Source organism: Festucalex cinctus, chromosome 2, assembly GCF_051991245.1.
Source record: "Festucalex cinctus isolate MCC-2025b chromosome 2, RoL_Fcin_1.0, whole genome shotgun sequence".
Taxonomy (NCBI): domain Eukaryota; kingdom Metazoa; phylum Chordata; class Actinopteri; order Syngnathiformes; family Syngnathidae; genus Festucalex; species Festucalex cinctus.
In genome coordinates, this window is record NC_135412.1 from 20,090,544 (window position 1) to 20,118,323 (window position 27,780).

At 41.9% G+C, this 27,780-nt stretch overlaps 2 protein-coding genes and 2 long non-coding RNA genes across 5 annotated transcripts in view; 3 read left to right on the top strand and 1 right to left on the bottom strand.

Annotated features, from left to right (window-relative positions):
• Window positions 1-27,780, top strand: part of LOC144014067 (uncharacterized) — a 491,860-nt gene that overhangs the window by 343,234 nt on the left and 120,846 nt on the right. The window lies entirely within an intron of this gene.
• LOC144015009 (uncharacterized) lies at window positions 12,583-14,899 on the top strand. The gene is made up of 3 exons (XR_013282668.1): window positions 12,583-12,997; window positions 13,363-13,449; window positions 13,531-14,899. It is a non-coding gene; the product is annotated as an uncharacterized LOC144015009 (long non-coding RNA).
• Window positions 14,245-15,521, bottom strand: LOC144015008 (uncharacterized). Its single transcript, XR_013282667.1, has 3 exons — window positions 15,292-15,521; window positions 14,641-14,850; window positions 14,245-14,369 (listed from the first exon to the last, which is right to left on the bottom strand). It is a non-coding gene; the product is annotated as an uncharacterized LOC144015008 (long non-coding RNA).
• Window positions 21,248-27,303, top strand: LOC144014060 (potassium voltage-gated channel subfamily A member 3). Of its 2 annotated transcripts, none has more exons than XM_077513559.1 (3): window positions 21,248-24,278; window positions 26,328-26,389; window positions 26,473-27,303. In XM_077513559.1, exon 1 carries the CDS (start codon window positions 21,653-21,655, stop codon window positions 23,246-23,248), a length of 1,596 nt encoding a protein of 531 aa, XP_077369685.1. In that variant the 5' UTR covers window positions 21,248-21,652; the 3' UTR covers window positions 23,249-24,278; window positions 26,328-26,389; window positions 26,473-27,303. The 2 variants fall into 2 exon arrangements, with proteins under 2 accessions (XP_077369685.1, XP_077369684.1); XM_077513558.1 differs by having other exon boundaries at window positions 26,328-26,385.

Here is a 27,780-nt window from a genome sequence, read left to right on the forward strand (position 1 = left end):
GTTCAAGAAAACCCATTAAGTGCAATTAAAATATGTATCTGCCATCATGTGGTGAATGGTGATATTACAACTTAAAACTACAGTCTATGCATATTCATATATCGCACCCGCAAATTTGCATACCGACATTTTTTTTTCCAATAATTTTTAATATTTTGATGTTTTTTTTCTATTTTTTCTGACTTTTTTTCTGATTTTTTTCCCCCTCCCATTTACCCAGTTTTTTTTTTTTTGTCGAATTCGGAAATTGAAAGTTTATCAGCTGTTTTTTTTAAATTATTTTTTTAAGGGTTTGTCAAAAAAAAAGTATTGCCAACATGCTAAGGTTTGTTGTCAAGTCACTTTGAAATTTTAACTCCCATTTTTTATTCCATCCATTTGAAAAGTGTTGCCATGTCATTAAGATGGGCCCCTTTGCCAGAAAAAAAAAATAGAAAAAAAAAAAGACGTGCGCTTTTCCGGGTATGTGGCCAGCGAATAAACAGTGGACTGTAAAGACGAATTGAACTGTTTAGCTTTCAGAGAGAGAGAGTCCATCTGGTTTCCTGAGGCGCAATTCCATCATGTGTAATCATGGTGAGAAAAAAAACAAAACAAAACAAAACAAAGCTCAGCAAAGTCTTGCCACTCTAAAGACACACACACATATGCACCACAAAACTATTAAGTCTTCTTGGATTGTGTGTACAAAGAAAAGAAAAGAAAAAAGCACTGCACAAACTGTGAAAGTTGTTGGAAAAGAACGTGTTATGTTTTGGGGCTACTGTGCTGCATCCGGAACAGATTGCATTGAATCTGTGCAGGGTACAATGAAATCTCATGACAACAAAGGCATTGCGACTGCCCACAGTCACAAAACTGTTTCCGCTGCCGTTCAAGGGTCCTGCATCCGGATGAACAGCTCAAAACATTCAAGAAGGGCAACAAAAATGTCTCTATATGTGCTCGGCAATTGATCTGCCTTGCATCAGGGTATGCGGTGTAGAAAATGGATGGATCTAAAAAAAATTCTGTTGAACATGTTGATTGTCACTTTGTCAATCAATCAGGCCGTCTGTCTCTGATTGGTTTCTTGCGAATCTAATTTGAGGCACGCAATGGAACCCGAGAGGTCTGATTTTCATTTTTTTTTTTTTTTTTGGTCATTTACTCGTGTACTTCTGACATGTCATACTTGTTATGACTATAGTTCATTGGGTCATATGGAACTGTGTTTTGGGTTGGGTCATGGGATCATTGCGTATTTTTACTTATATTTACCTTATGACTGATTTCTATTCCATTAACTCATTAGCTCCCAAAAACGTATAAATACGTCATATTTTAAATGTTTTAAGTGTCCCAACGACGTATTTATACATTTTTTTGTTTGTTTGTTTTATGCCCGAGCATAGAGAAGGCTTTGATGCAGTCTCTCTACTGCAGAAAATGGTTGAGTGGCAGCAGAGTATAAGAGATCAACCAGGCCATGTTAAAACGAGCTGATTTCCCCACAGTTCTAAGCAGATTTGTGAATAATGATGAAACTTAGCTATGTTCTATTGCTAATTGCTGCACAGCGGAAACAGATAGGAATATACTTTTTCTCCTGATAAAATAAGAGACTCTAATCTCTCTTTTGGTAGGTTCCATATTTTTATAGCAATAGAACATAATATTCTACAGGCCTTGCAAAATCAGTCAAAAACCAGGAAAATACGACAGTGAAAATGGCTGGGAGTGAATGAGTTAACAGCACGTTGTATGCAGCAATGGTTGTTTTAAAGTTGAGTTGAGAGTTGTGGTCTTGTCTAATATCCATTATGACTAGGATATGTTTGTCACTCTTATTTTGTTGTTGCTTATGTCCCTTATGATGATGAAGTTGTCTGTTGCTATACAGTTGCTATGGTCCTGCAATAGTCACTCTTATTTTGTCATATAGGCCTTTATTCTGTCATGTATTTAACTGTGCCAGGCTCTAGCTTGGTTTCTGAATGACAGTTTTGTCAGTGTGTCAAGATTTCCAATCTGTACTCTTCCATGCAAGGTGTTCTTCCCTGTGTTCGAAGTTGCGTCCATGCCTCCAGATGTGCTCCCTCAATCAAGATTTCTCATTCGCGTTTTCTCTGTCAAGTGTCGAGACCATCTGAATCCAGCGTTGCTCTCTGTTGTTACCTTGTATTTTTGAAGACTATTTCTACCGTGTCCTAACGCCGCACCTTACATGACAATACTGACTCGTTTAACAAATACGATCAAATGTGATTTTTTGGGAGAGAAATTGCAAGCTTGCCTTTTAACTGAAGGATGCAAACAATTGTATTCACGTGTGGAAAGATGTTTGATCACCCGCAACACTGGGGAAAAAACAAGTCAAGTGGGTCATGAAGGAAAGATTGCAGAGTTGCTTTACAGCACGTGTTGGCTGCTACGGTTTCACACTCGATACAGCCAGCGACCAGAAAAGATTTGCATATTGAAAAACATGTTCAGTTAAATTTGAACAATGTCCTCTTTTCAAAAGATATACAGTGCTGTATATACAAAAGAAACCATAGGCCCTTTCCAACATTCCCTCCTGCTTAATGGAAACATTCTTGACCTCTTACAGTGGAAAAGCCTCATGCGCACACACAACCTGCACGTGCCAATGACATGGCTTTGAATGGTTTCCATTGCTACAGTGCATTTATGACACAAAGCAGCTATATTAAGGCAACATTTATATGCAAGCCACCAACTGAATCCTAATGACTCACAGTTTTGCCAGGAAGTGACAGGCCGTGTTTCTTCGCTAATTGAAAGGGCAGGAAGTGGTGGCGAGGAAAATGACTCCGGAGTTTTACTGTGCAGTGCAGTTTTCGACAGTTTGATACATGTGCTTCCTTTTGCCGGCGGTGTGAGTGAATTTTTCATCCGTATTATTGAAGCCTTCGCTCTTGCTGCACCCTTGAAGCGTGCAACAGGAAGATGGCGGCATGCCAGGGCTGGATATCAATTGTAATTTCCTCAATTGATTCGATTTCGATTCGCAAGAGTTCAGTTCGATTCACTTCACTTTAATTTGATACTGATTAATTATGTAAAAAATTACACATTTAAATATTAAATAAAATTTTGTGGAGGAAGTAACTGTAACTGGTGTTCGAGTGGTTAGCACGTCTGCCTCCCAGTTCTGAGGACTCGGGTTCAAGTCCAGGCTCCGGCCTTCCTGGGTGGAGTTTGCATGTTCTCCCCGTGCCTGCGTGGGTCTTCTCCGGGTACTCCGGTCTCCTCCCACATTCCAAAGACATGCATGGCAGGTTAATTGGGCACTGTGAATTGTCCCTAGGTGTGCTTGTGAGTGTGGATGTTTGTTCGTCTCTGTGTGCCCTGCGATTGGCTGGCAACCAGTCCAGGGTGTCCCCCGCCTACTGCCCAAAGCCAGTTGAGATGGGCGCCAGCACCCCCCGCGACCCTTGTGAGGAATCAGCGGTCAAGACCACAATATCACGGGAGTTCACGCTGGAGAGTTGAGTTCAAGCGATAACAACCATGTATAGAGAGACTCCTATTTGTAAACAATAGCCACGCTTGCCTGTTGTCACATCGACATGATTTTTGGACATTATTTCTGGCTCTTCTACCATGGGTAAGTACGTTTTGTTTTTACATAGTCGTATTTTAGCATGTTTAATTTATTCTGAGCTCTTTTTTTCTTTTTCTTTTTGTCTTAAATGTCCGATTTATGTCATGCTATGTAGGTAGCTACCCAAAAAAAAAAAAAAAAGAGCAAATGCTTTTATTTTGAAATATACCGGATTTACCTTGATGTGAGATGCCCGAGTTCCTATCTGGCTCGTGTAATTCCTTCAGCTTCATGAAAATCCGCATCCGTTCCGCACCGCAGACGCACAACCACCGCAGCTGGCGTGAATTGACACGTAAACTTGAATGCATTCTAATCTTGCGGCGTCCATACGGCCGCGATACGGAAAACGCACTGCGTCCGTTCCGCAATCGGTGTGAATTGGGCGTCAAACACTGGTATCAAAAAGGACAAGATACATATTTTCTTAATTCTAATTCACTAATTTTAAATATAAACTGAAAAGATTCTGAATAGTATTAAAGTACAAGTCTGGTCTTTCATAAATGTAAGAAAATACTTGAATAATTCTTTAATAATTTGTGTGAACAGTAAATGTCAGGAAAACAGCAAAAAAAAAAAAAAAAAAAAGAATCTTGGACGTTAAGATTCTATTTTCTTGTAAATTTATGGGAAAAAGATATATTAAAATAATCGATTCATGGTTTTATGAATCGATATCAATTTTTTTTAACCCAGCCCTAGAAAACGGCAGTCAACCTCAGATTGCTTTTGAAATGACAGAGCGACCAGTTGCAGTGCACTTCTTACAGTGTGTTTGTCAACACACACACATGCACACGCACACACACTTTCACTTCTATTTTGTCATGTCATGATGTGTTTGCAACCCACAGCTCCCCCCTTCCTCTTGCGCATTACATAACGAGCGAATACCTTTCTTTCTCGCGCTCGCCTCGTTCCGTCTCCCTCGCATGCTCTTTCGACAGTTCTGTCATCCTTTTCCTCCGCCCTACCTTCCTTGTTCTAATCAGTGCCTGCCGTGAATAATTCACTCGGTGTCGTGGCGACCCGAGCGCCATGATTGGCAGCTTTATTCTCTTGTCTGTTTCATTATTAATGCACTTCTATTAGGCCTTCTTTCTATGGTGGAAGCCATTTCAGACAGGAGGACAGTCAGCCGTGTGATAGGCCAATCCCCAGCACCTCTAATCACACACCTATTTTCTACCTTCCGGCCCGCCATCCTTCACTTTATTCCACGCGTCGTTCCATATTTAGTTCTCCTGAAGGTCAGTGGCGCACAGAGAGTCAGGTGGCCTTTTCAGATGGGTTTAGTGTGCAGCCTAATAGACATGGAAGTCATGAATATTTTCAGCTTATCTGTAGGCCACTTACATAGACTATGAAGGAAGATCTTGTAAAGGAATGCATAATCCTCGTAAAATCCCAACGATAGGTAGGCAGTAAACCTTTTTTGTTGACAAAGTAATTGAGAGAAAAAGTAGCGCGCTGGTTGACTGCCACCAGCAGGGGTGCTGTCGAGTCAGCCTCCTCCAGTTTGTGGACATGCAGAAGCGCTGACGTGGGAGCAGGAGTGCTTCTTAAATTCCTTCATTGGAACACTGAAGGAGTGTGAACACATTTATGGTCTCCAAGTCAGTGTGTCAGGATGAGAATTGGACCAATAGTGAAAAGATTTTGGTCTTCTACAGTTTGTTTCAAAAGAAATAAAACAAGGAACAAATGCAGTCTGCGTAGAAAATAGAAATGACGACCAGTACATGAAGTAACTGAAGGAAATAAAACATCTGTCAACCTATCAAGAAAAAAACTGAGTCTATATCAATGCAAATGACGAGGCCTTAGAATGGATTTTATTTTGATTGGAAAAAACAAAAAAACCCGTTTTGTTTATTCCACTACATGACAGAAGGTACATAATTAACCATTGTATCCACTTTTTGCGAATCGTTTTGCTAAGTGGTGCGAGGTGAGATTTTTCCCGTTGTGAAATTTGTGCCTCGTCCAAGGTTATTTCAGTTGACGAAAACTAATGTAACTAAAGCTAAAATTGGAAGGAAAAAACATTTGGTATTACAGCACAATTGTTAGCCGGAAAAAAAAAGAAAGAAAAAAAAAAAAAAGCACCACCAGATGATTTGCTGAATATAAAAACTAACTCACAAAAAAAAGCCACAAATTCATTTCGAACTTGGTAAACAAGAGATGTAATGTGAGAGCATCTCAGCTTTATTTAATAGCTTAGTGTTGTCAAGTCATCTTTATTTATATAGCGCTTTCAAACTGATTCATCTTCTAACTTTCAAAGTAGTATTATTAGTATATGTATTATTAAGTACTGCACTTATTGTACTTAAGTCTGTGGACTTTTATGATAGCTGTACTTGATTTGTGAATGGTTGATGGTTGAATATTTCTGTTTTTCATTACACAATAACAATACTGTGACGTTTTTAATCACGCATACAAGAATTTATTTATTATTTTTTTACAGAAAACTAACTAAGATATGCTGCTGCTGAGATTGAACATCAAGCCTCATAACTGTGAGGCAGACGTGCTAACCAATAAACCACAAACTAATTCCTCCTAAAGGCCAATGAAGGAAATGCCCATCATGATTATTATTTTTATAATTGTATAATTCTATTTCAGTTAGTCTTCTGCCTGGTTACACAAGCAGAAAAGATAAATAAGCAAATTTGGCAGTGGAACATAATACAACATTTGGCAGTAAACGTGCTAAATATTTTCCTCAGCAGCTGTTTGAGAAGTGCTTTGGAAGATATCTTATTTCTGTCACTGTGAGGGAAAAACACCCGACTTTTAAATATTTTTTTCTTTCTTTTTTTCCGGAAAAATGTGAACAAGAAACTAAGGGGGAAATGACTTGGTGTCATAGTAAATGTGGCAAACAAAGATCGGTTAAGGTCAAAGGAGGTGTACTCATTCCGAATGAGTTCTGCTTCATCATTTCCCAGGTGTATTTATAACCCAAAGTCGCCACATGTTCACTGTCCAAGCCCTTTAGCTGCCGTCTGATGATATAAATGAGGTCAGGCACAGATATGACACTGGGAATTGCAATTATTTCTGCTACAAGGTTCACAAATAACTTCCCCCAGAACAATCATTTTCACTTATCCTGTGCCACAGATTTTTTTTCCCTCCTCATTCAGTATTTCAAATACAGCTCCTGCCTAAAGAGTCGAGGTGAAGGGTGTACTGTAGCTTCGATGTACTTTACCTACATTTGCATGCAGTCAAGGTGAGTGCATGCTCAATCGCATCCTCTGTTGGCTGACAAAGTCATCTGTCAAAGTTTGGAGCTGCGGAGGTCTGCGGCCAGTGCGTGAGACGTGATGTTATGATTCGCTGTCTTTGGTGGTTACACTATTCATCATTCTACTTATTATGAATGGATGACAGAATGAATCCCAGTGAGTACTATAAAACTATATGGATAGAACTATTGTGACATATTTGAGTCACTCATTAGCCCCATTAGTTGGTCACACTCAGTTGAATCTTCATTTATCAGCTTGCCAAGACACTTCTATCCTTCAAACTTCCAATGGGGTAATAATTTGGGGTAGTCCTTTGTTTTCTTGAGAATAAGTGAGGCCCATAAGTGACCTCTGACTTTGCAAATGTTCTTATGGATGAAGTCACAACATTTCCACATACGCTGTCCGTCATCCTGGAGAAGGAGTGGATGCTATTGGAGCTGCACACAGCTCCATGTGTCACGTGAGGTGCATAATTTGGACCCAAAAGCAGACAGGAAACGGAAGTTGAGTCTTTACAGACAAAAATGAAAAGTAACAACAGAAAGATTGGATTTTCAGATGGCTTCAAACGGACCCGTCGCCATGGGCGGGCCTTGGGGGTCCGTGCCCGCCCTGTCAGTCAGCCGTGCCCGCCCTAGCAAGATGACTCACCAACTATTCGTCCTATCAGTCACGTAAACTTGCGCCTTCTCTTTTAAGTAAAGCATGGCGTGCCAGCCAACCACATAGCTCCTTTCAAGTTTGGCTGTGATTGACAACTAAGCGAGCCAATGACAATCAGGATCAGGAGGGATGGGGTGGGGTGGGGGGGAGACGCGCACTCTGCAGACGTGCCTTAGCCAAAACTACTTCCGGGTAGATAGTGCGCATTTGCCGGCTGGCGCTGGCACAAAGACTGAGCAGTGAGCACGTCGTGCCGCTTTAATGGGAGCGACCAAATGCCAAACCTCGATTCAGGATGACACAGTTGACATCAATGGGAATCCTGAGTCCACTGGTTACGTTTACAAGTGAGTGTCAAACTTTTATTTTAATTAGTCAAGCCACACAGCACGGATGAATTGTAGCAATACACAGTATGCTGTTAACAGACCCAAGCAGTCACACATACACAACAACAACTAAGGAGCATAAAATTATTTATCACTAAAGCAGTTGCAGGACAATGTGAGTTGAATTCTCTTTTTTATTGCCAAGTTTGTTCATGTTGATGACTGTCACTAAGTTCTAATTAAAAAAAACAGCACTTTACACATCCTTTTGGATTGATATTCTGCTTAGTTTTTCACTGAACCCATATGTTGTTTCTGTACATCATCGACATAACTCAACCTTATTTCTAAATCACTTTAAAACAGCCATTGCTGCATACAAAGTGCTGTGCATGGAATAGAAATTAGTCTTTTAGTAGACACAAGTGAAATAAAATAACACAAAATAAAATTAATTCGAGTAAATATAAGTAGATAAGTATACACACAAATAAAATACTAAAAAAAAAAATCTGTACAAGTATAGAAATAAAATAACACAAAATACAGAAGGCACCATAAAAAAAGTAAAATGATGTGAAGTCTCATGCTGAGTCAAAGATCAAAGAATAGAGATGTCTGGCAAAAATGAAAGGAAATTTTGTCCATATCGTACAGCCCTAATCCAACACGCAAATGAAGGCAACTGCGAGCCAATTCCAGATAGAAGGGGCTGGGTCACAGAGTCATTCATTCGGACATAGTTGTTTACAGAAGTGAAGAGTGGATTTGTTTCAAATGAACTTGTGAGTTGAATAAATGCAAAATGAACGACATTTTTTTTTCAGTTTTTCTCTGAGATTTCAGAACGAACTGCCGCTTTTAAGTGACAGAAAATATTTCTGAACACTTTTGTAGTTGTCACAATGCCGCTGTTCAACCTGATGAACATTAGATTTAGGTTGATAAAGTGTGCAGATTTAGGTTGATAAAGTGTGCCCCCCCAAAAAAAGGTAATGCCCCCCCTACAATTTCTTTCTGGTGACGGGCCTGGCTTCAAAGAAGACACTTGAGGGAAAAATCTTGACTAAGACGCATGAGCAGGCTCAGAAACCTTGACATGTTGACAAATGTGACACTCAGTATCTCCACTGAGGACCATGCTCAATTCTATATGACAAAAAAAGGCCTATATGACAAAATAAGAGTAATAAATACAAGAATAAAGTATAACATATACAGGACCATAGCAACTGACAACATCATCAGTACAAGGGACAAATATAGGAGCACCATTATACAATGATCTCATAACCTAACCCAAAACAGTCACATATGACCCAAGAGGCATTGTAGTTTATCTTTATATCGCAAGTATACATGTTTATCATGCACGTACTTTACATGTTGATGTTCAACAGTCTATGTAATGTATTTAATGGGATGTGTGTGACATATTTAGTTTTTCTGATCGGCCATATGAAGCATCATGGCTCTCTTCCAGGAGGATGTTTTCATATTGAGATGTCTTGCGCTGAAAAGTAATAGTCTAGAAAAGTACATGCATGGTGTACAAAAAAAGGTACAACCATCCATCCATCTATCCATTTTCTTGACCGCTTATTCCTCACAAGGGTCGCGTGGGGTGCTGGAGCCTATCTCAGCTGGCTTTGGGCAGCCTGAACTGGTTGCCAGCCAATCGCAGGGCACACAGAGACAAACAACAAGGTACAACCAAATACTATTTAAAAACACATCACATTGTCGAACACTCTGGAATTTATTGAAGCATAATTCAAAGCTTTGAAAACAAATGTTTTTATTAAGGTAAAAATTGCAACACTGCATATAGGCTTATCTTATTTTTTGCGCTAATATATTTTTATGTCCAACTGCAGAGGAGTCACGAATGCCTCACCAATCCCGAACCTCAACGCATGTCACTCGTCTCAAAATAATGCCGCTGACAAAAATAGAATCCCCATTCATTATCTTAAAGTAAGTTCTTAGTTTGCGAAGTTTTATATTAGAAGTGTCCTGCTCTCGAATGACTCAAGCTATCAAAGCTATTAAGAACGAGATAATCATCAGTTTGTCCGTGTGCTCGGGTGTGAGTGTGTGTCTCAAATGAAAGCCTTTTATGGGATGCTGTAAGAAAATTGGGTTAGAGCTTTTATCACATTGTCCTCCATTACAACAGGGACACAAAAGCTAATTAACAAGGAGAGCATCATGGGAGTAAGATGTTCCAAGGGGTTAACAAGGGGAAAAAAGCAACTACAAAAAAACTGTACAATATGTGTTTAAATGCAAGTGTCTTTTTGTAAAATTGAAATTCTGTATAGTATGTGTGCCTTCTTGTATGACATGTGTGCCATTTGTGAGTATTACCAGCATCCCACAGGAGGCGGTGTTTAATGCGGCTTCCTCTAACTGTTTTAGTAGGTGACAAAATGTTTGCACAAGTCATGTGCTTGTGTTGGGTTTCCATGTATGAAGGTTCTGGATGTAATAATGACACGGGTGTTTAGTGTAGCTTTGCAGCCTGCCAGGTTTGTGTCGCAATCCCGTCTCGACTATTAGACGGCACCAAAATGAGGTTACATTTAAGTTTCTTTTTATGCTTGTTTGTTAGCTAAACAAATGATTTCCATCAGCGTCAGGTGGATGACTGGTTAGCACGTCCGCCTCCCAGTTCTGAGGACTCCGGTTCGAGTCCAGACTCGGACCTTCCTGGGTGGAGTTTGCATGTTCTCCCCGTGCCTGCGTGGGTCTTCTCCGGGTACTCCGGTCTCCTCCCACATTCCAAAGACATGCATGGCAGGTTAATTGGGCGCTCCGAATTGTCCCGAGGTGTGCTTGTGAGTGTGGATGGTTGATCGTCTCTCTGTGCCCTGCGATTGGCTGACAACCAGTCCAGAGTGTATCCCGCCTACTGCCCAGAGCCAGCTGAGATAGGCGCCAGCACCCCCCGCGACTCTTGTGAGGAATAGGCGGTCAAGAAAATGGATAGATGAATGGATGATTTCCATCAACTTTGAGGACAAATGTATTCAGATATGACTCCTGACCAGCCCTGGCTGGCTACGACGTAGCTCTGCCACTGTGTTGATTGGTTACGTTTAAATTGTGGGCTGGTCTCTTGGGGAAAAATATTCAGTCCTGACATGGAAATCTCTGGTTGGCTGTTGCCCCAGTAAAGAGATTAAAGATTCTTGACATCACATAGCTCCTGACATCACATAGCTTAAAACCAGTTGAAACTAGATACCGATTACAACAGTTCAAACATCAGTTCAAAACAGACACTTGAACTAAAACTTACCCCTGGCGTGACCCAGTCATGAGTCAAGACCCAAACATTACCCCTGCATGACCCTAGTCATGACAGTGTAAAGCTATTTTATAAACTTCACTATACAGCTGTGTTGTTTTTGCTTGAGCTTCTGTGTTTGGGTGTTTGTCATTTGGTGTGCGGTTTTATTTATGACCCAATGGCACTTTTGGTAATGATCTGGAATAAAAACTCTAAGGCTGACCCAACTTTGAATTGATGGAGGTCTATGTTTTACTTCCGTTGTTCTTTAAAATATGGCAGACTTGTCTGGAACATGGTCATTTTTGAAATTCAGATCATTTTCCCGATCTGTTACTTTCATTCTTGCCTGATATGTTTTTTCTGCGTAAATGAAATTGTATATTGGTTTGTGCCCCTCTCAGCTGTCATGCTCCCGTGTTAGTTTCCACTTGCCTCATCAGAATTTTGTGTGTGTGTGGGTGTGTGTGTGTAGTGTAGTGTAGTGTGTAAATGGAGTGTAGAGTGTAAATGGACTTAGGTCAACAGATTGGTCCGTCAGTTTTTGTTTTTTGTTTTTGCTTCTCTCCATTTAGTTTTTTAATAATGTTGCTGGCCTCCTATCACAATTACTCCAATGTCACAATAAATATTAATATAATATTTTTACACAAATATATTCTCTTGGTTAGTCCATGGGTGGTTTTTTTTTTAACGAAGTATTGACCCAAAAATTGTTTTGAAAATGACTTGCTCTTTTGACGATGCAACGTTCATGTTTTTTTTTTTTTTTTTCCTTCCGAAAAGTGATGATTTTGGAGGTATGGGGATTCAGTGGAGATGCGTGACATTTAAAATTGCAAATGGTTTGAAGGAATATCATTTATTATGATGTTATAATGCTACATGAAACCTGATTAAGCTTTGAGTGCTGAAAAGGCTGGTGGTGCCCACACATGAAGTCCCAGACTCCAATCTTACTGGGATCTCACTCTAATGTTATTGTGCATGTAGATAAAGCTGCTGTCTGTAAACACAAGCTGACCCACACACGGCCGCCAAGGATCGAGCTCCAGCCATATATGTAGCGTAAGATATATATGGGTGTCATCTGGGCTCTTCCTGTGCTGAATTTACATGTTCCGCTTGTGCTCTTTGGGTACTCCGTCTCACAGACAAAGTTAGGTGACTTATTTGAGCACACGCAGAATGCCCAGGAGGTGTAAATGGGAGTGTAAACGGTTTCTGTGTCTATGTGCCAACGGTGTAGTCGACTGGTAACCGTTCAGTATGCATCCTCGCTCTCATGCTAATGCAACTCAATGCTTCTCACTATTATTGGCACTTCTACTTTGCCAAAAGTGGACACTGCCAGGTGCGGTGTTCCTTCACTTTTCACGGGTGATACCGTTCCATGAGCGCCTGCAATAGGTCGCTTGCACATCGTAATGCATCATGGGAGTTTTTCCTTCGGGCGCCATATTGGGTGTCCGCCGGTTCACAAGGTACACTCGCGAGTTACACGGTAGAGCTTATCAACCTGATGTAATTTTCGCAGTATTTTCACGATTTACCGGAAGATCAAAAACAACGATACAGGCAGAAGGTGTCTCTGTGTGGCGGGATTGATCCTAATTACGTCCTGACCAAGGGTGATTTTTTTTTTTTTGACGGAGAAAGCTTGCTGGCCAAATGTGACATCTCTGGATATTTTTCACTACCTCGTGTTGACAACATGCTCCATAACACGCCAACAAATCCCCGGAGGCTTACAATTATTTTGTAAGCGGGTGGATACAGAGTGTAAACTTTAACATCGCATCAGAAGAAACGGTTGCTGTTGCACGTAAGTAAACCACATGGTGTTGGTAATTCTGCACACAAAAATGTTGATTTGTTCTCAGGCTTCCTGTTATCATTGTGTTTACATGCACAGCTGGCTTTACCTGATGTGGTTTTTCTAATAATTTTATAACAGGCAAATATGGCAGAGCGTATAAGAATAAAAAGCAACTGCACAGCCTCCCCGTGGCTTAATTAAATTTAATGCTACCCTTTCACTAGTTACATGTTACTTAATCAACTTATTCTAAATGGTTAAGGGTAACCACTCTCAGAGGACGTATTTTTAGTTTCAGTTTCCAGTACAATAAAACGTGTTCACTAACTACTGAGCATACTGACAGCTTTTCTTATGATCTCACGGTTAAGGAGGCTGTCACAACACCCAATTTCTGTCTGGTGCCGGATGGCAACAATTCCCATCACTTGTCACGACAACACCAATAGTATTACCAGGTATGTATGGCTTTACTTTTTGTAGTTTCTTATTTAATTCTATGTTTCATATTTTCATTACAATGTTTGTAATATTTTCAGATTCAGGCACAGATGAGTTTAACTGGACGGACTTCTGCGACTTTGTGGTGTGGACAAAGTGTGATTAAGCGAGTCCACCCAGATCGCTCGTTTTGGCCAGTTGGAAAAGCCAGAGTTTTTTTTCCCCCAAAATCCCCTCCTTACCTGAACTGCTCGGGAGAGCATTTACTAGATCAGCAGTGGACTTCCAGTGTTCCTGCTCAGCCGCTGTCACCTACCACTTGCTCATGTACTTCAAAGATGCGGAATAAAGTAGTTTTTTGTGCTGCAGCAGATTGTAAAATCAAATGATATCACTTGAAGTGTGCCAATCTAGACTGCCAAAAGGACAGTGGTTTTGTGACAAGTGTGAAACAAGGATTATTGGGAAAACTGTAACACAGTACTGGTACTTGTCTTACATTAAACAAATTTAAAAGAGAGCAACTTTTTCCTCTGTACATAGTATAATGAAAGTCATTGCGTACCCCATCAACATTACATCATACCGTCATCTCAGGATGGTAGGCACCTGTGCTAAAATAAACTACATTAATTAACAGTTCAATTTTTAACCCTGAAATTACTACATCTAATCATTAGTCACTTCATTTTTTGTGCTTTTAGAAATAATAGAGATTTATGCCATTACTTTAAGAGGGACCATATTGCACATTGAGTCAAATCCTGTCATTTGTATTATGTATAGCTTTGTAAACAAACCCAACAATAGAATTTGTATAAACGCTGCCTTTATTAGCGCCAAACAAACAGTCGCATGTTGTCCTCCTCCAATGCTTTGATGCTCGCCTTCGTTTCCATCATGTCATTGGCAATCAAGTCGGTGTGGCATGAGATCCCTAAAGAAAAAAATAAATAAAAAATCACAAAAAAATACGGTACCAGTAATAGGTTTAATATAGTAAAGTAGTATAGTTTTTTTGTCAGTGTAAAAGAAATGTACACATTTTGTTGCATTTTTTAATGTATGAACATTGCTACAGGCAAATACTTATTTCTATAAACACTTCCAAATGTCTCTAAAATATAAGGTGCGTGTACACACACAAACAAACACATACATTCACTCATGCATACAATATATCATGTAATGAATTCTGAGTGGCATACCAGAGTCAATGATGTCAGCAGTACTTGAGGGTACAGGTTACTGGAGCCATCCTCTGCCACTTCGAGTCGTCTTTTCTTTGCTTGTCTCTCCTGTGCACGTTCATATCTTGGCACCGACTGGGCTGAGACATAGATGTTGTAACTTGGGACCCAACTTTAATGTTGGAGCACAGTCGGGATGATTGGACAGAAAAACGGGCGCAGGGCGACCTGTTAAAATAAACAAATATATAAACAAATAAAATATGGAAAGACTGGTTATTTTGCCGCAGTAGGGTGGCCGTGAATAAGTTATTTAGCATGATGTGTAGGCTACCGGGGGTCTGTTTTCTTGCATCACCCCCGGGGGTCTGTTTTCTTGCATCAGCCCCTTCTGTCTCTTTTTTTTTTCCAAGTTTACATTTTGCCACCAAAAACATGTTATCGGCATTAAAAGCCCAAGACTAATCAATCCAATTTCAGCAGTAAACACTTTGCACTGGCACTACTTGGGTGAAAATGTTCGATGTTAGCTTTCGGCTAACGTCCGCTAGCCAGCTTGTACTACCGAACTTGCTTGCTCATGAATCCAAAACATAAGCAACTTGCCCATATATGGGCGGTCGAAACGTTATTAATCCTCATGCATTAAATAAAGGTAAACAAGCTTACCGCTCACAAAGTGATCGCTGCACACACGAGCCCAAAGTAACGACTTCCCTCCGGAGTCCGCACTCCTCTGTCTCCAGGCCCTGGTTCCTAATTATTTTCGGAATTCGGAAAAAAGACCGACCATTTCCCCCCTTGGCTTTGTTCGAACAGCCAACGATGCAGCAACAATGTACCATTTTAAACGCAGAAAACAAACGTGATAGATACGTGTTAGACCGAATCGCTACGTAAATGGGGGCCACCCAGCATGGCGACTACGAGAAATCCGAGGCGGAAGTGACGACATGTGCAAGCGACCTATAGGTGCATTTCCCAGAAGTAGATGTTGACTTTTCTTGAGGGTAGCCGGGAGGGGGGGATTTTTGCGTCTATTGAGCCATTGTGGACCCTATTAAACTTATTAGATGTAACTGTTAAAATGTAAAAGGAAGAATAAATGCCAGCGTTGTAAATATTTGTTCTTCTGGTGGAAGTTATTCTTCTTTGAAGAAGAAAAAGATGCAGAAGAAGACAACAAAGAAGAAGAAGAAGAAGAAGATAATGAAAAAGAATAGAGGTAGTCATATACCCACCAGGATAGTACCTTTCGCTACAATATAACGTGGGATCCTGTTTAAGGTAAGGCATTTTAAACTAAAAAGAAAAAACTTCAACATCAAGTTCTGAGTTTCTAAACCGTCTGCGTGAAGCAGTGCATATTCCCAAACACACCCACGAGGAGGAATTGAAGATTTTGGGGCAATTTTTAGCAAGAAAGTCCACAAAATAGCACAATAAATGAAGCTATGGTCATAAATGAAAACCCTGCCATAGAGCAAAAGCCACAATAACTGAAGTGCGAAGTAGCAAGGAACACTTCACCTTGAGATACGCCACGAGCCTATTTGGACAAAGTAGTGCGTAGACCGTAGACAGTAAAGATATCTCTTTGCAAATGTAATGTACCATAATTTCCGGACTATAGAGCACACCTGTCTATAAGATGCATGTGCCCACATTGAAACATGAGATATTTACAAAGACAGACGGTACACAGAAAGGGTTTTCAAAGGTTTAATAATATACCTTAGCTTTTCTTTCCAAACATTGAAAGCTGCCATCATATGCATTTCTTCTTGCATTTTCCAGGATGGGGGTCTGTTCATGCTTATTTTATACACGCACAAAGCGCGAAGTTATATTAAACTTGTATCTTCCTCGATACATATATTCCACCTGTCTCACTCTTTTCTTTTCTGCTCGAGCGCCCCCTGGTGGCCGTTAGAAAAAATGCATAAATTAGCCGCATCATTGCATAAGCCGCAGGGTTGAAAACGTGTGACAACAGTCGCGGCTTATAGTCCGGAAATTACGGTAAATATTCAAAGTACATATAGTTCTGTACCTGAAAAATCCACTTCACTTTGTTACTTTCCACCACTGTTGGTTGCTCATCGGTGGAGCAGATTCAGCTTTACTGCATCACGGGCCTTAAAAAATAAATAAATAAATAAATAAATAAATAAATAACAAATCTGAAATTGCATATAGCTGCTGTATGTTCCATCAGCAATCTGGACCAACTGTGTATATTGTGGCTTTATTTTGAGGGCCAAGTCACACTGATGTCTAAATGCCATGGAGGTGAATCGTCAACACAGATGCTCGCAAATATGTTCTCATTCGTTCCGTATCAGTCTCTCGACAGAAAAGACACAAACAAACAACTGCCACCACAGTGTGGTATGAGCTGATGAAATGAATCTGGGGTAATGTATGCTGGGAAATTCCATCTGTTTGTCATGTGCACATTTATGGCCTCTGAGGTCTTGATCGTGAGGAACTAGTGCATGCTTTTGTAGTAGGAAATGATACAAATAGGCATGAGTTCACCCTCATCCATGAGGTTAACGCGGTATAGAAAATGAACTGTTGGATGTGGAAGCTTTGTTAAAGCAATACATCACCGAAAATTCCTTTTCCAGTATTCCATTGAGCAGTGTGGAGGAAAAAAAAAGAATAAAAGTGTAAATATCTATGGCATCATCATATGTTCCATCACTGATGGGCACCACATTTGTGAGCCCTGATTTTGAGTCTTAAATTAAGCTAAGAAGCATGTACGGGGAGAGCATACAAACCATAAACTATAAATAAACTATACTAGAAGGTAATGGAAAAAACACGGACCTCTTAAATCACGTTTTTTGTGTGTGGGGGTGTGTGCGTGCGTGTTTTTTTTTTGTTTTTTTTAACTCCCTTATTATTAAGGTATATTAGTCCCTGCCCAACTGTCGTATGGTGTTCCACAGGGGTCAGTTTTGGGGCCCCTGCAGTTTTCATAGTATTAGCTGCCCCAGGGTACCGTCTTGAGAAAATATGGTATATCCTCCTACTGCTATGCGGATGACAGGTCTATGCCCCGCTGAGTATAAAGAACACTTTCTCATTAAGGCCTTTTTTTGTCCTGTGACTCAGCATTGTTTCAGCGTTGAATGGTGTTTCCTGTTTTGATGTTATTAATTTATTGTTTGTAACTCTTATCGTATGACTAATGACTAATTTACTCCACGTACAGCACTTAATAAGCGGCGATGGTTGTTTTAAAGCTTTTTAAGTAAAGGTGAGCTTGGTTTTCTTCTTTCTCAATGTGTCCGTTATATGTGATTAATTGCTGCTTCTCCTCCATTTTACCCTAATGTGCTTCCACGCTACCAACACACCAAACTGGGTCAAACAATCTATTTAATAGATAATTAAGAGAGATTTATAATTTATCAAAGTCCTCTAGTCTCTGCAGTGCCAGTGTGGATGGATGACATTTATCAGCCTTTTGATCAGTCCGCTTCACACTCTTGTCCCAATGTGCCCTCCAGATTTTTTTTTTTTTGTTTTTGTTTTTTTCTGCTGTCATTTGGTGTATGAATGGAACTGGCAGGTTGAAATAGGGACGTGCCTCTCTCTCTTGCCCTGCTTGCTGAAATATCCCAGCGGGATTTCATTTATTATGCATACCTACAACTGCCATCACATGTTCACATTCATTATACTCAAAGTCAGGTTGAAACTCTCGATTAAAAAAATAAAAAGAAAACATGTTTGCCATACTTGCGATGCCCACTCTTTGTTTATGTCGAGTCCAAACAATAAGTAGTGTCACAGGTTAGCCCACCCGACTTCCTCCCTGTTGCCGAGGTTACAGCAGGATGTGATGTAGCTCCTGTCCAGTCGGGCTTTGTTCCACAGATGTCCCTGTCCTGTCTGCTTCTCCTCCTCTTCCTCCTCCTCCTCCTCCTCCTCTGTCATGTGCAGCTGCATGGCGGTCGAGATCTATCTATGGCCCTGATTAATTAGTCCACTAGCCCAGGCATGTGTTTTTATTCAAATGTGTCATTTTATTTGTGAATATTAGCATGATGACATCATGAGGAGAATGCTGGGTGGTGAAAGCAAAGGAGGCGTGATTGCAATCTGGTTGTGATTATGACATTCAGCCTTTGGGGTAATATCCAATTAAATATATACTTTGGACACCCACTCACAAAAGACAGGTTGTTCTCCACATTATTAACATCCTGTAAATGAACTTGAACCTCATCCTTTTCCAGGAATTGTCTGGGTGAACACAGGAGGGATCCAAACCGAGCCATTTTCCCAAGTGCAACCAGATGTCCATGACCTCAGCCAGCTTGAGTTATCCTTCCTACATAATGAGCCACTTCCACCCCCCCATGCATGTTTCCAGGTCCAATGCCTTTTGTGTCATTCAAGTCGAACGAGCAAGGGTATAGCACAGTTTTGCAGGCCGGCATGGGAGTTGGAGTCGATCTATATTTAGCGTGGAGAGAAGAACCCACATTTCCAGGCCCTTTAGCTGTCTCCGAGCTCCGTCCCAGTGGAGCAAATGGCCCTTTAATGCAAGAGCTATTCAGTGTGGCCTCAATCGGCAAACAGTCTGTTACGGTGTCCTAGTCCCAGTGTCACTTAGCTGTGTTAGAATTTTGAGGTGACACTTGAAGTGCACTCATTTGAAATTCATTAGTAGCTACAAATTGAATGGAATGTCAAGTAATTTTAATGATGTGTTTATCGGTGTACAGTGCTACTACTTGCAATCCAATGCAAGAGCTGCTTAAGAAAATCTGCCATTGCTCAGTTTAATTAGCACTTTGAGGAAGGCGCTCATTTCACAATTGGCTTTTTGTTGTTGTTTATTGCAGTGGTGTACAACTGCACCGCATGACATCTTGTGTTCAAACAAATATGTAAATGTTGCCATTGGTAAGCTCGTTTAAATTTACTGACATTAACATACAACATAATTCCCACAACACTCATTATGACTATTGACAAAATCAATAAGACTAGTTGTAGAAAAAAGATGAATGAACTTATGGCAGCTGTTGCCAGATGTTGGTTGATGTAATTTGATGTAAAAGCAGACCAATTAAGGTCAAGGTCCCTTTGCCTCTTTTCTCCGTTAGATGATGATGCGTGACCTTCACTTGATGTCGAATCCGTGTCTGTGAAGGCATATGGTTACGACGTGATTGTCAGGCATTAAACAGTGCGTTAAATGTGCTCGTGAAGGTTTTAAGACAGCTGTTACACTCGGTGCTTCTTTGTTGGATAGATTCAGCATATGCAGCCAAGTTTCAGTGTTTTGCATTTTTATTCTCAGCTCACAAATTTATTACCACCCACTTGCTACACCCACATGCGCGCAGGGGTGCACACTCACAAGTGACCAGCACAGTTATACTTAAAGACTTTCTGCTACTTCACTTTTTTTTTCTTTTTTTTATCCAGTGCTGGTGAAGCCTTATGTGAGGATTATCCTCGTTTTCTCCGATTCCAGTATAATAAAACCCTTACTTTGTGTCACAATTAGCTTGCAGGTGAACTCAATAAATATCAGTTCCATCGATTTTCTTTATTCATTGAAATCATGTGCATTTGTATGTAATGGGAGGTCGTAATAGAAATCACTTAAGTTGAATTCTTTGATTTGTGACCTCTGAGCTTAGAAATATATTTACATTAAATGTTGATTTTTCTGGCATTTTTTCCCCTCGCTTTTCATTTCAGAACCTTGGACAGCAGCAGCTTCAGAACATTTCTGCAACCTTGACACAGAAGTGGAATAATAAATTAATATATAATTTGGATCCGTGCATTCTGAAGAAGAGAAGCGTAGTTGTGTTTCTACCAGTCTATAATTGTTTGTTGGCTGTTTAAACTCATGAGAATAACAATTAAAAGGTGTGCTTTCTTTTTTACACACTAATTATTTCGCACGTTGCTTTTCACTTTTTCCGTTACACGTACTCCTCATATTTATCTCATATCTATCCATCTAATACAGGGGTGTTAAACTCATATTAGCTCAGGGGCCACATGGAGGAAAATATATTCGCAAGTGGGCCGGATCGGTAAAATTGTAAAATAATTTTTAAAACATTGCCGTCAATTACATGCAAATTTTCGCTATTTGTGGGCCAGCCCTAAATTGTGGGGCGCATCTGTACAAATATTGTCCTAAAAATTTTTTGCATAAACCTGTATATTGTTCACTGATTGTGTGCCGGGTGCCGTTAATGAAGTTATAAGGACGTTAATCCTTGTCATATGTGTAGTTGAATGTGTCTTATTCAGCATGTTTGTGTTTGATTCATGCTTTTATTTTTTAAACAAACTAACTTTAAATTGTGTTTAAAATAACGACATTCAGAGCAATTCCATGTACAAGTTGCATTGCTCAACTGAGACCTACTTGTGTAATTATGAATTTATAAGCTTTGATTGTGGCCGGCTGATTAATTGGGCCGACATTAGTCTTTTTTTTTTTTTTTTTTTTTTTGAAACTTTACAAAACCATCTCGCGGGCCGGATTAAACCCCATTGCGGGCCTGATCCGGCCCCCGGGCCTTATGTTTGACACCCCTGATCTAATATAACTGTGAACGACTGTTTTATTTATGGACACCCAATGTCCTATCTGTGAGCAACGACCTTGTTAAAAAGGCAGATTGATATGTGCATGCGTGCGTCCCAGCTTGCGTCTGTGCGTGCGTGCGTAACAAAGCCGAGAGCGCGACAGGGAGGCGGGCACGCCCAAAACCGGTGCGAGTTGAATGACGGCCGACTGTTGCTTTCGGGCGCGCGTCCTTGCGCGCTGCTATTGGCCGAATACGGGGACATGCACCCAGGCGCTCGGTGCTGTGGGCGGGTAGGAGGCTTGTTTATAACCCCCACGTCTCCGGCGGTGGGCGGGAACAGCAAGCGCGGAGGGGAGCGAGAGTGGAGGAGGACGAGGAAGACGCCAGACACCGGGCTGTAGCGGCGGCGGGGTCCGCGGAGGGGGCGAGGCGGCCGTCCCTGGATGCGTCGTGGGCCGCGCATGGACGACCACCTGAGCCTCCTGCAATCACCCCCGCCGAGCGCGAGCAAAACACGGGGCGACAACCTGGTGAACCACGGATACACCGAGACGGAGAGCGACGTCATGACGGTGGCGGCGTGTGACAACATGCTGGAGGAGTCGGCGGCTCTCCCCGGCCACCACTCTCTAGATCGATACGAGCCGGACCACGAGTGCTGCGAGAGGGTGGTCATCAACATATCGGGCTTGCGCTTCGAGACGCAGCTCAAGACTCTTTCGCAGTTCCCGGACACCCTGCTGGGGGACCCCAAGAAGAGGATGAGGTACTTTGATCCCCTCAGGAACGAGTACTTCTTCGATAGGAATCGACCCAGTTTTGATGCCATCCTCTACTACTACCAGTCAGGAGGGCGCATCAGGAGACCCGTCAATGTCCCCATTGATATCTTCTCAGAGGAGATTCGCTTCTATGAGTTGGGTGAGGAGGCTATGGAGAAGTTCCGGGAGGATGAGGGCTTCATTAAGGAGGAGGAGCGGCCCCTGCCGGAAAATGAGTTCCAGAGACAGGTTTGGCTGCTTTTCGAGTACCCGGAAAGCTCGGGACCGGCGCGGGGCATCGCGATCGTCTCTGTCCTGGTCATCCTCATCTCCATAGTCATCTTCTGCCTGGAGACGCTACCTGAATTCAAGGACGAGAACCAAGACGTCATCACACTATCGCCCGTTATTAACGGCACCCTCCCCTATTTCATCAGCCCCTTCTCCGACCCCTTCTTTGTGGTGGAGACGTTGTGCATCATCTGGTTCTCCTTCGAGCTCCTGGTGCGCTTCTTTGCGTGTCCCAGCAAAGCCACGTTCTCCAAGAACATCATGAATATTATTGACATCGTGGCCATCATCCCGTACTTCATCACCTTGGGAACGGAGCTGGCGGAGAGGCAAGGGAACGGACAGCAGGCCATGTCGTTGGCCATCCTGCGCGTCATCCGCCTGGTGCGCGTCTTCCGCATCTTCAAACTCTCGCGTCATTCCAAAGGCCTGCAGATTTTGGGCCAGACCCTCAAGGCCAGCATGCGAGAACTGGGCCTGCTCATCTTCTTCCTCTTCATCGGCGTCATCCTCTTCTCCAGCGCCGTCTACTTCGCCGAGGCCGACGACCCGGACTCGGGATTCAACAGCATCCCGGACGCCTTCTGGTGGGCCGTGGTCACCATGACCACCGTCGGCTACGGGGACATGCATCCGGTCACCATAGGGGGCAAGATTGTGGGGTCTCTGTGCGCCATCGCCGGCGTGCTGACCATCGCGCTGCCCGTGCCGGTCATCGTGTCCAATTTCAACTACTTCTACCACAGGGAGACGGACGGCGAGGAGCAGGCCCAGTACCTGCACGTGGGCAGCTGTCAGCCTCTGGCGGAGCCCGAGGAGCTGAGGAAGACGCGCTCGTCTTCCTCGCTCAGCAAGAGCGAGTACATGGTGATAGAGGAGCACGGCATCAACAGCACCTTCAAGCAGCAGCCAAATTTTCCCACCAGTACTCAAAACAGCTCGCAGAACTGCATCAACATCAACAAGAAGATCTTCACCGACGTGTAGTTGGTTCTGGTGTCAATTGTGGACGTGCTAAGGGGATCAGACGTCGTTGCGCATGGAAGCTGTGCTAGATCAGTGAGGGGGGGGGGGAAGGACAGTCCCGTATACTCACATTCAGAGAATTAAAATTGGTTTTAGTGCTCACAATGTAAAAAAAAAGAAAAAAAAAAAAGAAGTGAAAACCACGTATGGAGAAAAGGCGCTCCTTAAAAGCCTGCAATAGAGAGGGAACCTGATGTAGCTGGCGAGGAAACTGTGAAAGACTACAAATGTATACTCCAATGACCTTCACCTTGTATTTACCAGAATTGTGATTCGTCAGTCGTAGCCAATGTGCAATATCCAGGATCGTTTCGATGTGTTCAATGTGTCTTTAAACACACGTAATGTCTGAAAAAAAAAACAAGTTAACCTATATGATATCAATTAGACTGTGCTATGCCGTTACCGTGCGTTCAAGTCTAGTCCAAAGTGCTACTACATGTGTTGAAAATCAACCCCCATATAGAATAGAGGCTTGTAGAGGTGCCATGCGGGGCCAGTGGACCGCCACGCTGTGTCTCATCACCAACTCAAGACACGTGTGAGAATGAGCGCAAAAAAAAAAAGAGAGGCAGAGATCTCTTCCACGTACACACGCGTGCTTCTCTTTGGACGCCTCAAATATAGCCCGCTGTGATGCAATCACCATGGCGACGGCCGTTTCCCCGGCAACCCCAGCCACCGTTGCCATGGCGCCCCTGTTTCCACAGAAACCTCCCAGATGGCATTGGAAGCTATATTGAAGATTAGCATCTGAATAGCACGTCTTCAAGGACTGCTGGTGATGACGTCAGGGAGCCAAAACGGCAACAAGTGCATCTAAAATTCGACTCTGATGATCGAAATCCTGCCAACATTAGTGAGCCAGTCTCAAACCAAGGAAGTGGATGGAGAGGCCGCTGCAAGGAATTCTGAATGGACTGGCTGGCTATCCTGGGTGCAACACTGATGGCGCCCAGCAGGGGGTGCTCTTCACCCACCGATGCCACTGGTAAGTCTCAAGCACGTTGAATTTCCACGTCCTAATGGCATTCATTTATTTCCCTTTCACCACTAAAAGTGTCTGCAGATTTACTGCTGCTTTATGGAGCTGCCAATGCAGACATCCTGTTTGTTTGGGCGGGTCCCAAACAGGGTGTGCCAAACGCTTGCCGGTGTAAACAGTCCTGTTTCTTTGTCATGTAATGTTTTCACCTTCAGTTGACTTTGTGTGTCAACAACATGCTCACCTTGCTTTTCTCGCCTCCGCCCCCTGGTGGCCATCATCGCCTGCCAGCAGAACAGGTGGCTGGTATTTCTTTGTGACCAGTTTGTTTTTACCAAGTGAAACAAAGACGCGACATTTTTAGCTGAAAGGGGAGAGCGCTCTGTACAAGCGGTACATTTGCAGATTTTCTTCAATGAAGATAACATTTCCCTTTTTCAATAAAATAGAATCGGCATAGTTACTGTATCTTACATTGTCAAATGTGATCAGCTCTTAAGTGAGCTCGTCCTTTTTTCTACCTACTGTGAGATCCATAAATATTCGAGCCAGATTTTTGCCTCCATACACCACCACACATTATTTCATTTCACTTCCATTGTGATGGTGTTAAGAGTCAAAAACACGAGAATTGTGTCCACGACCCACTATTTATGGCACTGACTGTAGTTTATAGCACTCATGTAAATTTCACGACTGAGTCAAATGTAAGGGCGAAGCAGGAGATCCCACAAGAGTGACCCCCCCAACCCCCAACCCCACCCCCATCCGATGATTGATTCTTTTGTTAGCGCTGACCTTGGTTTTCAAATGTTCTAGTGGGAACCTCAACAGCATAATCAAAATGGCATTATCACTTTTCAGGTCATGTAAAAGCTACACTGAATTGATATTTACCCTCTAATCTGATTGGTCAAGATGGATGGCTTGGCAAGGAGAAAGTACAGTGCAGCTCACAAGACTTTTCCCTTGACTTAAAAAAAATATTAATAATAATCCAGCACATGATCCTAGCAATGAGTGAACTGGACTGTTAGGGTCTGGGTTTTGGTTTGGAATTTTCTTAGTCATGTTTTCCTTGTGTCTCTTGTTCTGTCTCGTCAAGTCTTATTTCCACCTGTGCTCGTTTTCCCGTTCCCTTGTGTTACCCAATCAGCTCCCCAAACCACTTGTGTCTTGTCCAGGTGTCTCTCGTTAGTATGTGTATTTAGTTCCCTGCTTTCGTTCAGTCCTTGTTGTTGTTGTTGTCGCGTCACACCTTGTTCCCCTGCAATTCTGAGTTCTGCCAGTTTAGTTTGAAACTAGTAAGTTTAGTTCCCAGCCTTGGTTTGTCTTTTGTGTACTTTGTTTGTTTATGCGTTAAATTAAAATATGTTTCAGAGCACCCCTGCCACGCCTTTCTTTGCCTCCCTCCACTTGGGTCCACAATCTCCCGCAAACCCTGACATGGACTTTTGTTTTGTTTCTCAGAAGGAGGCTTGGCATGCGAGGTTCTCCTCACATCTCTTCTCTTGACACATTTTAAATAGACAAGTTAGCAACTGTCTGTTTTTTTTCCCTCTCTCTCTCTCTAGTCTGAGGAAACACTACAAAATACTAAATAGGACATTTTTGGGTTGCTTTACAATTTGTTGCAGACATGAACTAAGCAGCCAAATATATATCATTTTACCTTTGCTGGTGACTGAAATTGACATCACAGTTGCTCAGGGCTCAAGTAAACGGCCAGTCACGGCTCACCTATTTTGTGAGTTTGGGAATGGGATGTTAGCAAACTGAGCCGTGATTGTTATTACCTGAGCAACTGTGATGTCATTTTCAGTCACCAGCAAGTAGCAAAATGGCTGCCCCCTGAAATAGAGAAATTTGGCTGGATTTTGCTCCTTTGCTCATAAACCACAAGAGCAGTATTAATAGGAATACTGTGTTTAGACTACTACTACTACCGGGGATACATAGAATATACTTGTGTTAAAAAATAGTCATAATAAATTGGGTTGACTTTCCACTACCACAAGATCATTCACAATATTCCTTCCATGTCACTTTCAACAGGTGGAAGTTGTCCAGGCCGCCTGGAAGTTTTCATGTTCCCTCGTCGACTGTCTCTCGAGTAGGTAATATTTCAAATGCAACCTGACAATATATAGAAAATAACGGGAGGATATTTTGCTAAAAATCATTTGTTGTTGTTGTGCAGGGATGTTGACAGTATATCTGTGGACCAAATGGGGTAAACTTGATTGACAAAGAATTCCCCCTGGAGGAGAATGTCGTCCTCTGCCTTCTAGCTGGCGTCGTCTTACTTGGTGCCTACAGCAGCTCCAACCTGCCACTTGATCATCTTAGACCAAAAGTCATGAAAATCTCAAGAATTAAAAAAATAAATAAAAAATCTCCACATGCTGTATATACAGTACAGTTTATCAAGTACATCCTTCATTTCCAGCTGTGTAGCTGCTGTTTTATGACTGCTCTCTGTTTTTGCGCCGAAGCATCAAATGTTACAAGCGGTGAGAAAATTCATGCCGATGCCTTTCAGACAACTCTCCATGATGCTTTCAAAGACAGCAGTTTTAAGACGCAAAGCACACAATTGCTGGGATTTATTCCGATTTCTATATGTGCTATATTAATGTTCCTTCCATCTCACCATCAGTACAATTGATAAACATTGTTATTCTTTTTTTCATATTGAAAGCTGCAAAAAAAGAGGCCAAACATTGAGTGATAAGAAACTGTGATACAAATCAAAGACTGTTAACCACATGCCTTTGTTAGCTCAGTGTGCTCTGTGTAGCTAACATTTAAAATACATGTATGTTACATGTGATCGTCGCTGCTATTCCCCTGACCTACTCGTGGAGAATGACACACAAAAAAAGTGCTCACAGAACAGACATGCAAACGCACGAAGCTCGCATCTGTCCATGAGTGCTCTGCTGCAGAATGTTGGCAGGGGAAGGCTGCGTTTGTCAGTATTTGTTCTGTGTTACTCTGTGCAGTCTTAAACATGACCCATATAACCAGATCATCACTTGCACTGTCGTTATTTCAAACAGCGCATCTTCGGTGAATGAGATGTTCGGAGGGGAGACTGTAGAATCTATTGTGCATTTGTGGACAATCAGGCAATCTTAAGATACAATATTACAAATCAAATTAACTCATTCACTCCCAGCCATTTTCACAGAAGCAATTGCCTTCAATCCAAGCTGTTTGACTGGATTTGGACTGATTTTGCAAGGCCCACAGAATATTGTGTTCTATTGCTATAAAAACATGGAACCTACCAAAAGAAAGATTAAAGACTCTTCTTTCATCAGGAAAAAAAAAAGGTTGTTTCCGTTTTGCAGCAATTAGCATTAGAACATAGCTAAGTTTCATCATTATTCACAAATCTATTTAGAATTGTGAGTAATTGAGCTTTTTTCAACATGGTCCTGGTGGATCTCTTATACTCTGCTGCCACCTGCTGGCTGTTTTTGTAATAACTACCATTTTTTTC